General features: G+C 27.7%; 1 protein-coding gene across 1 annotated transcript; it reads left to right on the top strand.

Moving 5' to 3' along the window:
- The first annotated feature begins 3417 nt into the window (after window positions 1–3417).
- LOC145832059 (tubulin alpha-1D chain-like) lies at window positions 3418–8359 on the top strand. The gene is made up of 6 exons (XM_082939420.1): window positions 3418–3487; window positions 4741–4963; window positions 5582–5726; window positions 6038–6692; window positions 7236–7429; window positions 7887–8359. The coding sequence occupies exons 1-6, from the start codon at window positions 3485–3487 to the stop codon at window positions 8023–8025; spliced, it is 1359 nt and encodes a 452-aa protein (XP_082795546.1). The 5' UTR covers window positions 3418–3484; the 3' UTR covers window positions 8026–8359.
- Window positions 8360–13294: the final 4935 nt, after the last annotated feature.

Below are 13294 nucleotides of genomic sequence, written 5' to 3'. Positions count from 1 at the left end.
AAAAAACAAAAACCAAAATTTTAATGTGAGTTGCAAGCGTATTAAAATTTTTAACTCGTACAAGAATAAATATAATCCGGTTTGATAATATATGGGAATTGACCAGGTAGGAATTATGTGGATAGGAATTGATTCGGGTGGGAAATGATCGGGTGGGAATTGATTTGGGCGGGAATTGATCGGGTGGGAATTGATCGGGCGGGAATTGATTCGGGTTGGAATTGATCGGGTGGGAATTGATCGGGTTGGAATTGATCGGGTGGGATTTGATTCGGGTGGGATTTGATCGGGTTGGAATTGATTCGGGTGGGATTTGATTCGGGTTGGATTTGATCGAATGGGATTTGATAAGGGTGGGAAATGAGCGGGTGGGAAATGATCGGGTGGGATTTGATTTGGGTTGGAATTGATCGGGTGGGAATTGTGCGCGGGTTGGAACTGAATGGTTCCCATATTCGTTACAGGTATGTAATTCATGTGGTTTTTAACTGATTAAAATCTGGAAACCATTTACAAAAAAAAATTATAGTTTAAAAATTAAGAGCAACCATTTGAATTTTGTTTTTGTATTGAACATCTATCACTTTCAAATGACTTTAACTAAACCTACAGATAAAAAAATAACTGAAACTTATTAAAAATTATAATAAATTATAAAACGAGATTTTATTTTTCTAAACTATTTGTAAAAAAAGTTTTGAATCTCAATTTAAACTCTTAAAGAAATAATTTAAATGTTAAGTTGAAATAAACTAGCTACAAAAAAAAACTTCAAATGGAAATCATGCTATAAAAAAATTCTTTGGTAGAACATAAGTAAGATAAAAAGTAAGAAAAATTTGAATACTAATCCATTCAAGTTATAACAAAGACTAGCCTAAGTTTTTCATAAATTATTAAAACTAACCGAAATTTCACAAAAAAAATTAATTAGCCTGTTTTTTATTCTTATTCAGACTAGCCTGTGTTTTAATTAAACCTAAACTTAAATAAAACTTTAAAAACACATTTCTTTAATATTACTGTTTATTACGATAACCTGTTTATATGTATACTATACAGTAACTGTCTTACTTTATTAAAATTCATTTATATACTCTGGATCTGAGTGCTGTGTAAACAGCTTAACTTTATTTATAACCATTTCTTATTAAACATTATAGCATTGTGACTCGGTTACTTTATCAGCTAAATTGGCTTTAAATAGTTTGAAATATAAAAAATATATAAACATGCCTTATCTAAATATTTCATTTTAGTATCTCATAAATAAATTTCTAACACTGTTAGTTTTTTTCTGCACAGCTAAATTATTTTTTATATACTTAACTGCGACAGGTGTTTGTTTTAGTCTAGAAAATCAAAGTTATATCTTTGTGTTTTTGTTTATTTTAAACTATAATTTAAAGTTAGATTCAATCAGTTTGATTAATAATAAAAGTTTAGGATTTAAGGTAGTGGTGAAAAACGTACGTCCCGCGATGTTTTTTTTAAGTTTAGAAATTAATCAAGTTAGATTTTAGAATCAAGTCAAATTAGCGTTCTAATAAACATATTTAAGTAGACTCTGGTTTTTATTTTCAGTACTTAGTAGCAAGGTTGTTAGAATGCTAATAAGATGCTATGCCAACTGATCATGATTTTTGTATAAGCGTTAGTTTGTTTCAACTTAAAATTGCATAACCCAGAATTTTTTGTAATTTCTTTGGACTGTCAAATGGCATGCCTGCTTAGTAAAGCTTATCCATTCTAACCTCTTTGCACCAACTGACATATTTTTGTTAAGTTGCTAGTCCTCTATGTTTTTATGATTTAACTTTGAAATTTAAGACTCTTGAATCAGAAAACATTCGTAACTAATTTTGATGGTGTTTCTTATAAGATTTTTTTCTGAACTTACTTATTCTAAAATATTTTGAGTAATCATTTTTTAGAGATATAGGTTTATTTAAACTTTTATTTTGTTTTTCTTTAGTTTTTGCTTATATGAATTAATGATATATATTGTTTTACAAGTCGATTTGTCAGACAAAAAAATACTTTATTGCTGTCTAGTTCTACTTTTATTATGAGTTTTTTTAAGAAATAAACTCTTGTACTTTTCTGAGCTTTCAATCATTTTGCTAGAATTATTTAGTTGTTTAAAGCCTATCATCTTAGTTTCACTTAGCAAAATAAATCCAACCAGTTTACAGACTTTGAGCAGCATGGTTACCACTAGTGACCTGTCGGATCCACAAATTCAGATCTAGCCTGATCCTGATTAAAATATATTTTTCAAATTAAAGTCCGGCCAGATCCGGATGTGTTTCCAAAAAATTGTTCGGCCGGATTCAAATTTGGATATTTTTTTCAAACTAAGATCCTGATTTTTTTTTATTGAGATCCAAGAAACATAAAGAAAAAACAACATAATAAAAAAGTATAATCCTTAACACATCAAAGTCTGTATTTAATAACCATGAAGAAGTATGGATGAAGAGCAAAAATAACAAACATGAAAACCAATTTTTTTGATTTTACAATGGGTAGAAAACACGAAGCAGAAACATGTAAGTTAATAGGGCTATACAATCCACAAAAATTAAACATTCATAAAACAACGTTTAACTCAGTATATCAATTAAAGCAATAAACTTTTTAATTTTAATAAAATCTTGATTTTGTTTTCTAGATTTTATTAAAACAAGAACTGTATTGTGACTTCAACTCTCATTAAACTTATTGATTAATTAAGTAAAAAATAAATTTTGTGAATAAATTTGTTATAAAAATAGTTAAAAACTTTACCTTATCAACTAAATTAATCTATTTGTTAAGGGTTTTTTAAAAATTATTTAATAACTTTATAAGTTATGTGTTTGCTTTTTTATTGTAAAAGGTCAAAAAATACTTTGGCGTAAGCCTATCGTAGCCTTACATGTGCCGTAAGAACAGCTTAAGTCAGCATAAAAGTATGATTATACCACTTCAATCATCAGATTACAAGCTTTCGGTTGACTGAGAACTGGATTTTTAAAAAATAAAACTCAAAAAAATAAAAAATTAAAACCTGGTTCTCAGTTTACCAAAAGCCTGTGGTTTAATCGTGATGATCGAAGTGGTTTGACAAGACTTTTATTTTATTTTTTCATTGAATCGTAACTATTACATATTAGTCTTTTTTTTAAATGTTGATAACTATATTTAATCACTGATTTTGTACTAAAAGCTTATTTCTTAATTTAAGTTGTTTTGTTTTATAAAAATTTTTGATTGGCGAGAAGGCTGTTATTTAATCCCCGCTATATTACTAAAACTTTATAATTGTAACAGTTGTATCCGTTTCTAATCAATTTTGGCGGCACATAAAAAAAAAATTCGCCAATTTAGGATAGACCAATCAAAATCGAGTAAAAATTTAAGATAATTCCGCCAACTTATTGTATCATCATAGACTTCTATTGTCATTGAGGAACGTTCACCCTAAAGAACAATCATCAAAATGGTAGGAATTAGTTTTGATTAAATAATATTTAAAATGTTTTTATTTTTAGCAACTAATTAGTATGTTATTATCTGTTTATAATTAATTATTTTTTATTAAAAACAAAGTGAAATAATTTGTATTTAAGACTTAACTCATAATTAGTTTCACTGTTTTGTTAAAAAGTAATCAAATCTTTGTTCAAACAATCAATTGTACTTGATGTTTGACTTTTTTCTATGGTTAAAACATATTGTTCTTTAAACAAACAAATCTAAAATACAAAATTAAAAAAAATTTGTAGCTAATTACTTAGCATAACGTCAATCAAATACCAAGATAAAATTATATTACATTCTATATTTTTTCAACCATACTTTTGACCTAAAAAATGTTTTTCATAATCACTTGAATAAAATTAAACTTATTTATTATAAACTAATAAAACTTAAATATCTAATTGCTTTTATTTTACAATATAAAGCATTGTGTCAATACAATAATTTAAATTGATTACAATATTGTAAACTAAAATTGATAAAATATTTTAGTTTATAACAAATTAATTAAATTCTTACTATTTATTTATGTAGCTTGTTTGAAACAAAGTATATTTTTAGATTTAACATATTAGGCTTACAACATTGATTTTTAGCTTAAAATTATGGTTAAAAAACACCACAAATATAATAATTTCAGCTTGGTATTGGTGCAACAACATCCTATGTAATTACCATTTAAAAAAAAAAAAAAAACAAATTTAAAGTAGCTTTACAGTATCTTTTCAATGTTTTTATATACTATATAACACAGTTTCTTACCTTAAACTTAACTTTTAACTAAAAATAATCCCAAAAATTTAAAATCAGTTATGCGTAAGCTAAAAATAAAGAACATAAAAAAAAAGCAAAATTTTATGTAAATTAAATGTTAAACATTTGATAAAAAAGTATTAAATTTCAAAATATTTTGACATATGTTCTATATTACTGGCTGCTTGAGAAAAATATTTTAGATAATTTTAGTATAAACTTAATAAGGTTGTTATAAAAAAAAAAAGAATCTTTGTAAATATTTTCAACTAAAAAAGAACTTAAATAAAATTTTGTATTTTCCCTTGATTTGTTTTAGAAGATAAGTTTTTAGACTATACTGGTTTCTAAAATTTTTAGGTAAAAAAATATACTACCCCTTTGCTCATAACCTAAGACTTTGCTGTGTTGAAACAACTTAAATCATTACAAATAAAACATTTAAGACATTTTGCATTCTAGCGTGAAGTAATCTCAATTCATGTTGGCCAAGCCGGTGTCCAAATGGGTAATGCCTGCTGGGAGTTGTACTGCCTTGAGCATGGTATTCAACCTGATGGTCAGATGCCAGCCACTGAAACTGGATCAAAAGTTGATGACAGCTTCACCACTTTTTTCAGTGAAACCGGAGGCGGTAAGCATGTTCCAAGGGCCATCTTTGTAGATCTGGAGCCAACTGTAATAGGTAAGTGCAAGATACATATTTGTCAAATTATACAGAGTTGAAGCTTTTGTGTGTTTAATTAATTGCAACTCAACTTAATTTAATTGTTGTTAGTGACTTAAATTGATCACAATAAACTTTTTAAGTTACTTGATATTTATTGAATATTTGGTCATAAAATAAAAGATGAAAGCTGAAAGGTCTTAAAACCATTTCAAACATTTATGGTCAAATCTAGCTAATCAAATACTAATTATAAATATTTAACTTTTATAATTTAGTTGGTCAGTTAAGAAATTAATTTTAGTTTAAAACTTGAAACTTAAATAAAAAAAACTAAATCATTACAATTGTATAAGTTAAATAAAATTCCATAAATAAAAACTCTTAATTTTTAAGTTAACTCTTTTTTAAACCTAGTTAGCTAGTTAAATACCATAGTGTGTTGTATATAAACTTTATAATTAAAATCTAAATTCTGACTCAAAACAGTTAAATTCAGCATAAAAATTACAAATTATTTATTCATATTGAGTGATCGGTTTAAACTGTGTAGGTTATGTATATAATTGATAACTAGCTATATCTATATTTGCTATCTGATTTCATAAAAATTTAATAATATATAATCTCAAACAGATGAGGTCAAAACTGGAACTTACAGACAACTTTTTCATCCTGAACAAATGATTACTGGTAAGGAAGATGCTGCTAACAATTATGCTCGTGGTCATTATACCATTGGTAGAGAAATTGTAGATCATGTACTTGATAGAATCAGAAGGTAATTAATATGTATTATTTTATTTGATAAAATTTAATACTTCATTAGATAAAATTAAATATTTCATTTGATAAAATTTAATATTAAATTTGATAAATTTAAAATTTTATCTTGAAAGTTTATTTTAAATGTAATTTGATAAAAGTATTCTTAGCCTTGATGTTTTGTTTCACAATCTTAAATCAAGTAGATAAATATGATATTGATTTTATTCCATATTTAACTATATTTTAGTACCAAAATTATTACAATAGGTGCTTAATAATTTAATAAATTTGATAAAAAAATTAAGATTAAGTATTTGAATGCAGGTTGGCTGATCAGTGCTCTGGACTACAAGGTTTCCTCATTTTCCATTCATTTGGAGGTGGAACCGGATCCGGATTTACTTCATTGTTGATGGAGAGACTGTCTGTTGACTATGGAAAGAAATCAAAGTTGGAGTTCTCAATCTACCCAGCTCCACAAATTGCCACTGCTGTTGTTGAACCATACAACTCTATCTTGACCACCCACACTACTTTAGAACACAGTGACTGTGCTTTCATGGTTGATAATGAGGCTCTTTATGACATCTGTAGAAAAAATCTTGACATTGAAAGACCATCTTATACAAACTTGAACAGACTTATTGGACAAGTTGTTTCTTCAATCACTGCGTCTCTTCGTTTTGATGGAGCCCTTAATGTTGATTTGAATGAGTTCCAGACCAACTTGGTGCCGTACCCACGTATTCATTTCCCATTGTCAACTTATTCACCTGTAATCTCAGCTGAAAAGGCTTACCATGAGCAATTGTCAGTCAGTGAGATAACCACTGCATGCTTTGATCCTGCAAGTCAGCTTGTGAAGTGTGATCCAAGACACGGAAAGTACATGGCATGCTGCATGCTTTACAGAGGTGATGTTGTGCCAAAGGATGTCAATGCAGCAATTGCTACAATTAAAACCAGGAAGACTATTCAAGTAAGTAACTTATATTCTTAAGTTAATTCAATATGAAAAAAGTCCTAAAAACTTCACTAAATGTTTATTGTATTAAGTATTATTAAATAAGTTGTAAAAAAATAAATTAAATGATTTGTATGTAAATATAAAATACCTGTTAAATTCCAGATAACATCACTAGGTGATATATATAATTAGATATGTTAATTTTATTTCCATCTAAAAATAAGCAAAACGTACTTAAATTTTACTATAAAAAATTGTCTACTAATGTATCATCTTTATAAAAGCCTAGGTGCTAATCACATAAATAAATAGCACAACTTAATATAAAGCTTACATAATTAAACATATCAGCATCATTTTGCCTCTAAGCTAACTAGTACTATGTGTTACCTTAGACTTCCTATCATGGTGCAAAACTAAAAGGCGCAAGTTAATTATCGAAACCATCTTTTATAATGATGGTTTTGACAGTCCCTTGTGCACATTTAAATGACAATTGATTCTAATAAAGTTAAATATTTATAATTTGTAAATAAAAACAAAAACTTTCTTCAGTTTGTCGATTGGTGTCCCACTGGATTCAAGGTAGGCATCAACTATCAACCACCCACAGTTGTGCCCGGAGGCGATCTCGCCAAAGTGCAACGAGCAGTTTGTATGTTGAGCAATACAACTGCAATTGCTGAAGCTTGGGCCAGACTTGACCACAAGTTCGACCTTATGTATGCCAAACGTGCCTTTGTCCACTGGTTAGTTGAGCAAAAATAAAGTTGACAATTGGTTTTACCTAGTAAATAAAACTATTTTTGTAGAAAATATGGGCGTAGTCAAGAAATTAATAACTTCAAAGCTTAGGAAGTATGCTTTGATTAAACAACGAAATTTCCCTAATACTAAAATTTTCATAGTTCATTAATTTTTATGCTTTTTATTTTGGTGCTGCGTAAAAGAGAAAGGTTAAATTTATAATATCTATGAAAAAGGAAGTTAAAAAGTAACAAGCATCATTTTGCCTCTAAGCTAACTAGTACTATGTGTTACCTTGGACTTCCTATCATGATGCAAAACTAAAAGGCTCAAGTTAATTATCGAAACCATATTATGTTGTGCTAGTTTCGACAGTCCCTTGTGCACATTTCAGTGTTAAACAACAAAACCCACCATACTAAATTCACTAAATTAAATTACACCACTTAATTTTGTCAGGTATGTGGGAGAAGGTATGGAAGAAGGAGAGTTCAGCGAGGCACGTGAGGACATGGCAGCTTTGGAAAAAGATTACGAAGAAGTCGGACTCGATTCTGTTGATGACGACGAGGTGGAAGGAGAGGATGACGAATATTAAACAATTTGGTTCTTTTATAAAATAATTTTCTCATCATGACCTTGAAACTTTGTTTAAATCACTATGTATTAACTGTATAAGTAATATTTTCAAGTTACTCTTGACCCTTATAATACTTTCTTAAGTATTATTCTTTTATTTTTAAAGTTTGAGTTAACATCTCTTGATTAATTTGATATCCTATAGACAACACCATGTTTGCTACTTAAATTTTCTTTCCCTAAGATTACATCGTCCAAAGGCCTTAGTTGTTTGCCATGCATTTTGTTAAATCAGATAGCTACTTTAACCTGCCTTTGTAGCTAACTAAGTTAAATAGATAAAATAAAATATTCTAAAAAAACGTTGTTTTTTATGTATTTTATAAAATTTAACATGAAGATAAGATTCTATGAATAGAAGTACGTAGTAAAAAAATGATAGTAGTAGTAAAAGTATCATAAGATTGATTCAAGGTAAAATAACCGGTTTATTAATGGTAAATTAAATCGGATTAGAAAAATTTAAATAAAAAAGTAAATTTGTATAACCACCAGTTGAAAAAGTATGAAGAAATCAAGTTAACCAACTCAAACATACCAAGTATAAAAGTCAAGTTAAATTAGGTGTTAGCCTTACGTAATCTACAAACGGTTTGTTAGATCTATATAAAGCGGATTTTAGAGTTAATTAAAAACATGATAGGCTAGGATAAATAAAAGTTTCTGATGATAATTACATAGAAAAAATGCACTTTATTCACCTCATTCTTTTCGTTCACTGAATAACAACTGGAAGATTGTCTTTTTAACTGGTAACATACGCAAAAAGTAACTAGCCTGTGTCATTAAACTAAAAGGTTTTTATAGACATAAGATTGATCTTCAACACCGTTAACTTGAGGATCTTGAATGTTTGATTTAATTGCATATATACCATGTATACTACAATTATCGGTTTCTCAAAGTGAGCCACAGGGGGTCCAAGAAGTCTATTTGAAAGAAACTAACACGAGATGTTCTGAAGTTGATGATAAAGAGCAAAAAAAAAGGTCTAATGCTTTTTTAATGGTAATTTTTAAAGAGATCCTGTTAGAGGGGCCAAGCTTTTAAAAGGGGCCATTGCTTTTCAAAGGAGGCCATAGCTTTTCAAAGGAGGCCTTTTGAAAAAGTTTGGGAAACCCTGGTTTAAACGCATCTATTAAAAAGTGCAGTATTAGTATTAAGCTAAATTAATGTTGATATAAAATTATCTCTTTATTTTTAAAATAAAATCTTAGGTGTTATATTGTTCTCCTTATCAATATGTTGAGATCTTTTATTGTTATCTTTAAAGATGTAGTTATACAAAATTACATGAATTTAAAGAAGATGAATTTTTGTTAAAACAATTACTAAACATTTTATTTAAAATTACTAAAAGTCAATGCCGAAATATAGCTAAGATAAATAAACTGAAGTTCGACTAAACAGAAAAACTGATTCAAGTTTTATCTCATTTTGAACAATCCAAAAACACTAGCTTGAGTGCGTAGTAACCCTAAGGTTAAACTAAATTGATGTTGAGAGAATACGGGCTTTGCTCAAAATTTATTCGGTATTTGAAACATTTCGAAATGTTATACTGCTGTAAAGGTAATGTTCAGTGGAAATAGCTTTAACGTCTAGTTTTTTGTCACAATGTAGAGTTGTATGCGTACGAGTAAAAAAAGAAGACTTTCTTTCAATAACTCCATCTTTTACTTTCTTTATAAACAGTTAAGTCCTTCATCTGGAACACATTAAATCAGTTTCCAAAAGTATGCCATTCAAAAAAATTTTAGGGACATAAGCTACAAAGGGGGGCCATGAATAGTAGAAGGTTAGCAAATAATAGATATTCTATTTCTTAGGCCATAACCTAAAGCATTTAATAGATATTCTTGAGTTAGCGATAAAGAGAAAAGGGTATTGAGTAGTTTTTGAAAATAAAAAATTGGTAGAGGCCATAGCTTTATTTTTTTCAAAGAGGTCTTATGAAAGAAGTTTAGAAATCCTCTATTTTTGGTAAAACAGAAAAAGTTCATATTTGTTAAAAGTGTTTAAGAAAAGCGAAATTCCGTCAAGAATAATGAGCTTAATAAGAGTTAAGTATAAAATTATTTAAAAGTGATTAGGATGAACCGGAGAATATAATTGCAGATATAATTTAAGGTTATTATCAAAATTTAATTTAAACTCCGAACAAGTTATGTCTGTAAATGATTAGCAGCAAAATAAGTTGATTGAAAAATTGAACAAAAACATTTCTAACTTTTTCGTATCCATCTAATAAACTTCACTACTTAGAATATTCGTTACTGATGCGTTAATATTTTTTAATACTTTTTTTGAAACGAATTTTATGTAGATAATATATCTTTCAAGGAGTTTGCAAAAAAGCATTTACTAAAAGCGGCGATTGTAAGTTTTAATAGATATTGTCCTAGTTATGCAATTAATAATAATTTTTTCTTTATTGATCTACTTGCATAGCACTCATTAAGTTAGATATCCATTAAGGTTTTTTTCAAAAGCTTCAGCCAGGAAGTGCTCATCAATTTTCTATTCATTAAGAACATATTCATTTTCAAGTTAATTTAAACAAAAAATTCACCAGAAGTACGTTAATGTGTTCTAAAAACTTCAGAATAGCTACTTAGTGCAGCTGTTTTTAGTAAAGAAAACTAGAAGTTTTTACCAACAGAAATAAACACAGCAAATACTTTAATTTTTAATGATCCAGAAAGAAAAAAAGAATTGTAACCTAAAAAAAATTCAATTGTTTGAACCATGGTCGGCAAACTTCGGATAAAAGTGCGGCTCGCGAGAATTTTAAACCCGATGCGGCCCATGAAATGTGTAACCTGCGGCTCACGAGTATTAAAATTTTGCCTGAAAAATAAAACTTTAGATACTTGAGGATTATAGTAGAATACTTAAGTAATAATTACAATAAATTCTAAGCTAACATTGGATATTTTAGAAAAGTAAAAATTTAAATTACAACTGCAGCCCGCAAACACCTAACCCTAGATAAAATACGGATCTCATCGATCACTAATGTAATCATGAAATTCTTTAAGTAAAGAAAGATTTAAATGAAAATTAATTAAGGGGCAACATATCAAGTTTTATCCTTTCAATTGACTATAAGGAGTTATATAAGATTGTATAACAAATTTTAAGAATAGTTTGATACAAACAATTGATCTCAAACTAGCTAGTAGTAACTTTTATCAAGTACAAACATTTATATCTAATAATTTATTATAGTATAAAGTTTAATTTGTTAATGTTAGTTGTTATATTTTAACTTATTTTTCGTATAAAACCAAGTTTGGAAATATATTCCCAGTTTATTTTGTTTATACATGTACTATGTAAAGTTTAAATGAATAAGTTCTTTAAGTTTATCTTAATAAACAAAACTATAATTAAGAAACCAGTAGTCTAAGTTTTTTTAAGTATAAAAAACCTATGAATTATAATAACAAGACTAATTTGTTTGTTTATATTTAAAGTATTTAATTAAAAGACCAAATTTATAGTGGTTGCATGTTTATTGAGAATGACAACGAAATAAATAGCTCACACATTTTTATAATATTAATTTTGTCAATAAATCAATTTTCTTATTAAGGTAAAATGTTTTGCACCAATTAAATAATTTAAGAACCAAAATTTTTTAGAGTAAACGGTCTTGTAAAAGTTAAAATTAACATTATTATTCAGCTAGACATTAGTACTGACTCAAATTATAACAATTAAAAATGCGTATAGAATTTCATACTATAAAATAACTAACAAATTTACGGAGTAAAGCACCAATAAAGCAAATAAGTGTATATAACAATTTAACAAAAAATTAAAACCGACACTATCAATCCTACAATTCCGCTACTACGCAACAAAAACGTAATTTTCCACATCATCGACGTCGGGAGGTACGAACAAAAAATAAAGTCCAACCGTTGCAACCTCACCGTTGATATTTCGCCATCTGGTCCTACCATCATAAAACCTTCGGTGTGCGCCACTATGAGATTGTCAGGCGCCAAGCGGGCGTTTACTGCTTCCGAGAAATACTGATGTATGGTTCTCTGGTCGTCTTCATGTACCGCATTTGGTCCAACTTCAATTGTGTTCGTGATGAGTTGTCTATAGGAACCTCGTGATTTTGTTTGTGAGATGGTAAACCACTTTGGTTTCTAAAATAGAAAAGTGTTAGTTGCTATTTTATTAAACGACAAAAAAAAAACGCTTTGTCCTAGGACGTGGTGCACAAAGAACCTTTCGGTTATAGCACACCCCGGTTACCTTTTATTTTCTTGTCCTGGACGTTAAATTAGTTGATTTGGCAAACTAGTGTGCTGAAATTGTTTAAAATTTACAGTTAATAAATTAAAGTGTTAAATGATAATGCATTTAGTTAAATATGTTCAATAAATTGAAATAATGCAGTGGTATGTTAAATTAGTATTGGAGCTTTAATTACCAATGTTATTTTTTAAAGAAAACAAAAAAACTACTTTTTATTGGATGCTGTTATTTTATTTTGAAATAGTTTTATTTTGTAGCATAATAGTCTATATTATTGAAAAATTAGTTAAGAGTAGATGAATTAAAAAAAAATACTTGTTTTTATCAAATACGAAAATTTTAAGAACTGGCAATCTAACTTTAATAAAATCTAAACTTATATTTTATAAAAATATTTTAATACACTTAATATTATTTTTTGTAGACAAAGCCTTTAGAAACATGAGTATAATTAGCTATAACTCTATGTATTCAAATGGTCAAAAGCAAATTTTGAAAGAAAATATTAATTAAATTTATATTCTATTATACCAAGTTCTTCATACTGATCAAACTTTTTTAAGTATTTTTTTTTTCAAAAATTGTTTACTTTATGTATAATCAATATTGACCTATATATTTTACAAAATTTAACCTAATTTCATATAACAATAAATATGTTCTTAATATAAAGCAGTAATATTCTGAAAATAATGATTGAAAGCTTATGATAATGTTATATAACAGATTTAGTTGTTTTTTTTTTTTTAATAGTTGATTTTTAGTTCTAAATTATTAGTAATATCAAGTGTAGTTTTTGACTAAAAATATAAAAAGTATTTAAAACGACTAAAACAGTTTTACAACTAGTGATTTTTTAGAGCAATGACTTTATATTTAAACACAAAGCCTGCTGAAATTTAATTTTTTTCTTAAATAGTTTACCATTTTTTAAACTAGCTTTTGTAAAA

The sequence above is a fragment of the Thalia democratica genome, chromosome 3, assembly GCF_965202585.1.
Source record: "Thalia democratica chromosome 3, ktThaDemo2.hap1.1, whole genome shotgun sequence".
In the NCBI taxonomy this organism is placed as follows: Eukaryota; Metazoa; Chordata; class Thaliacea; order Salpida; family Salpidae; genus Thalia; species Thalia democratica.
This window is presented reverse-complemented; position numbering and strand designations above follow the sequence as displayed.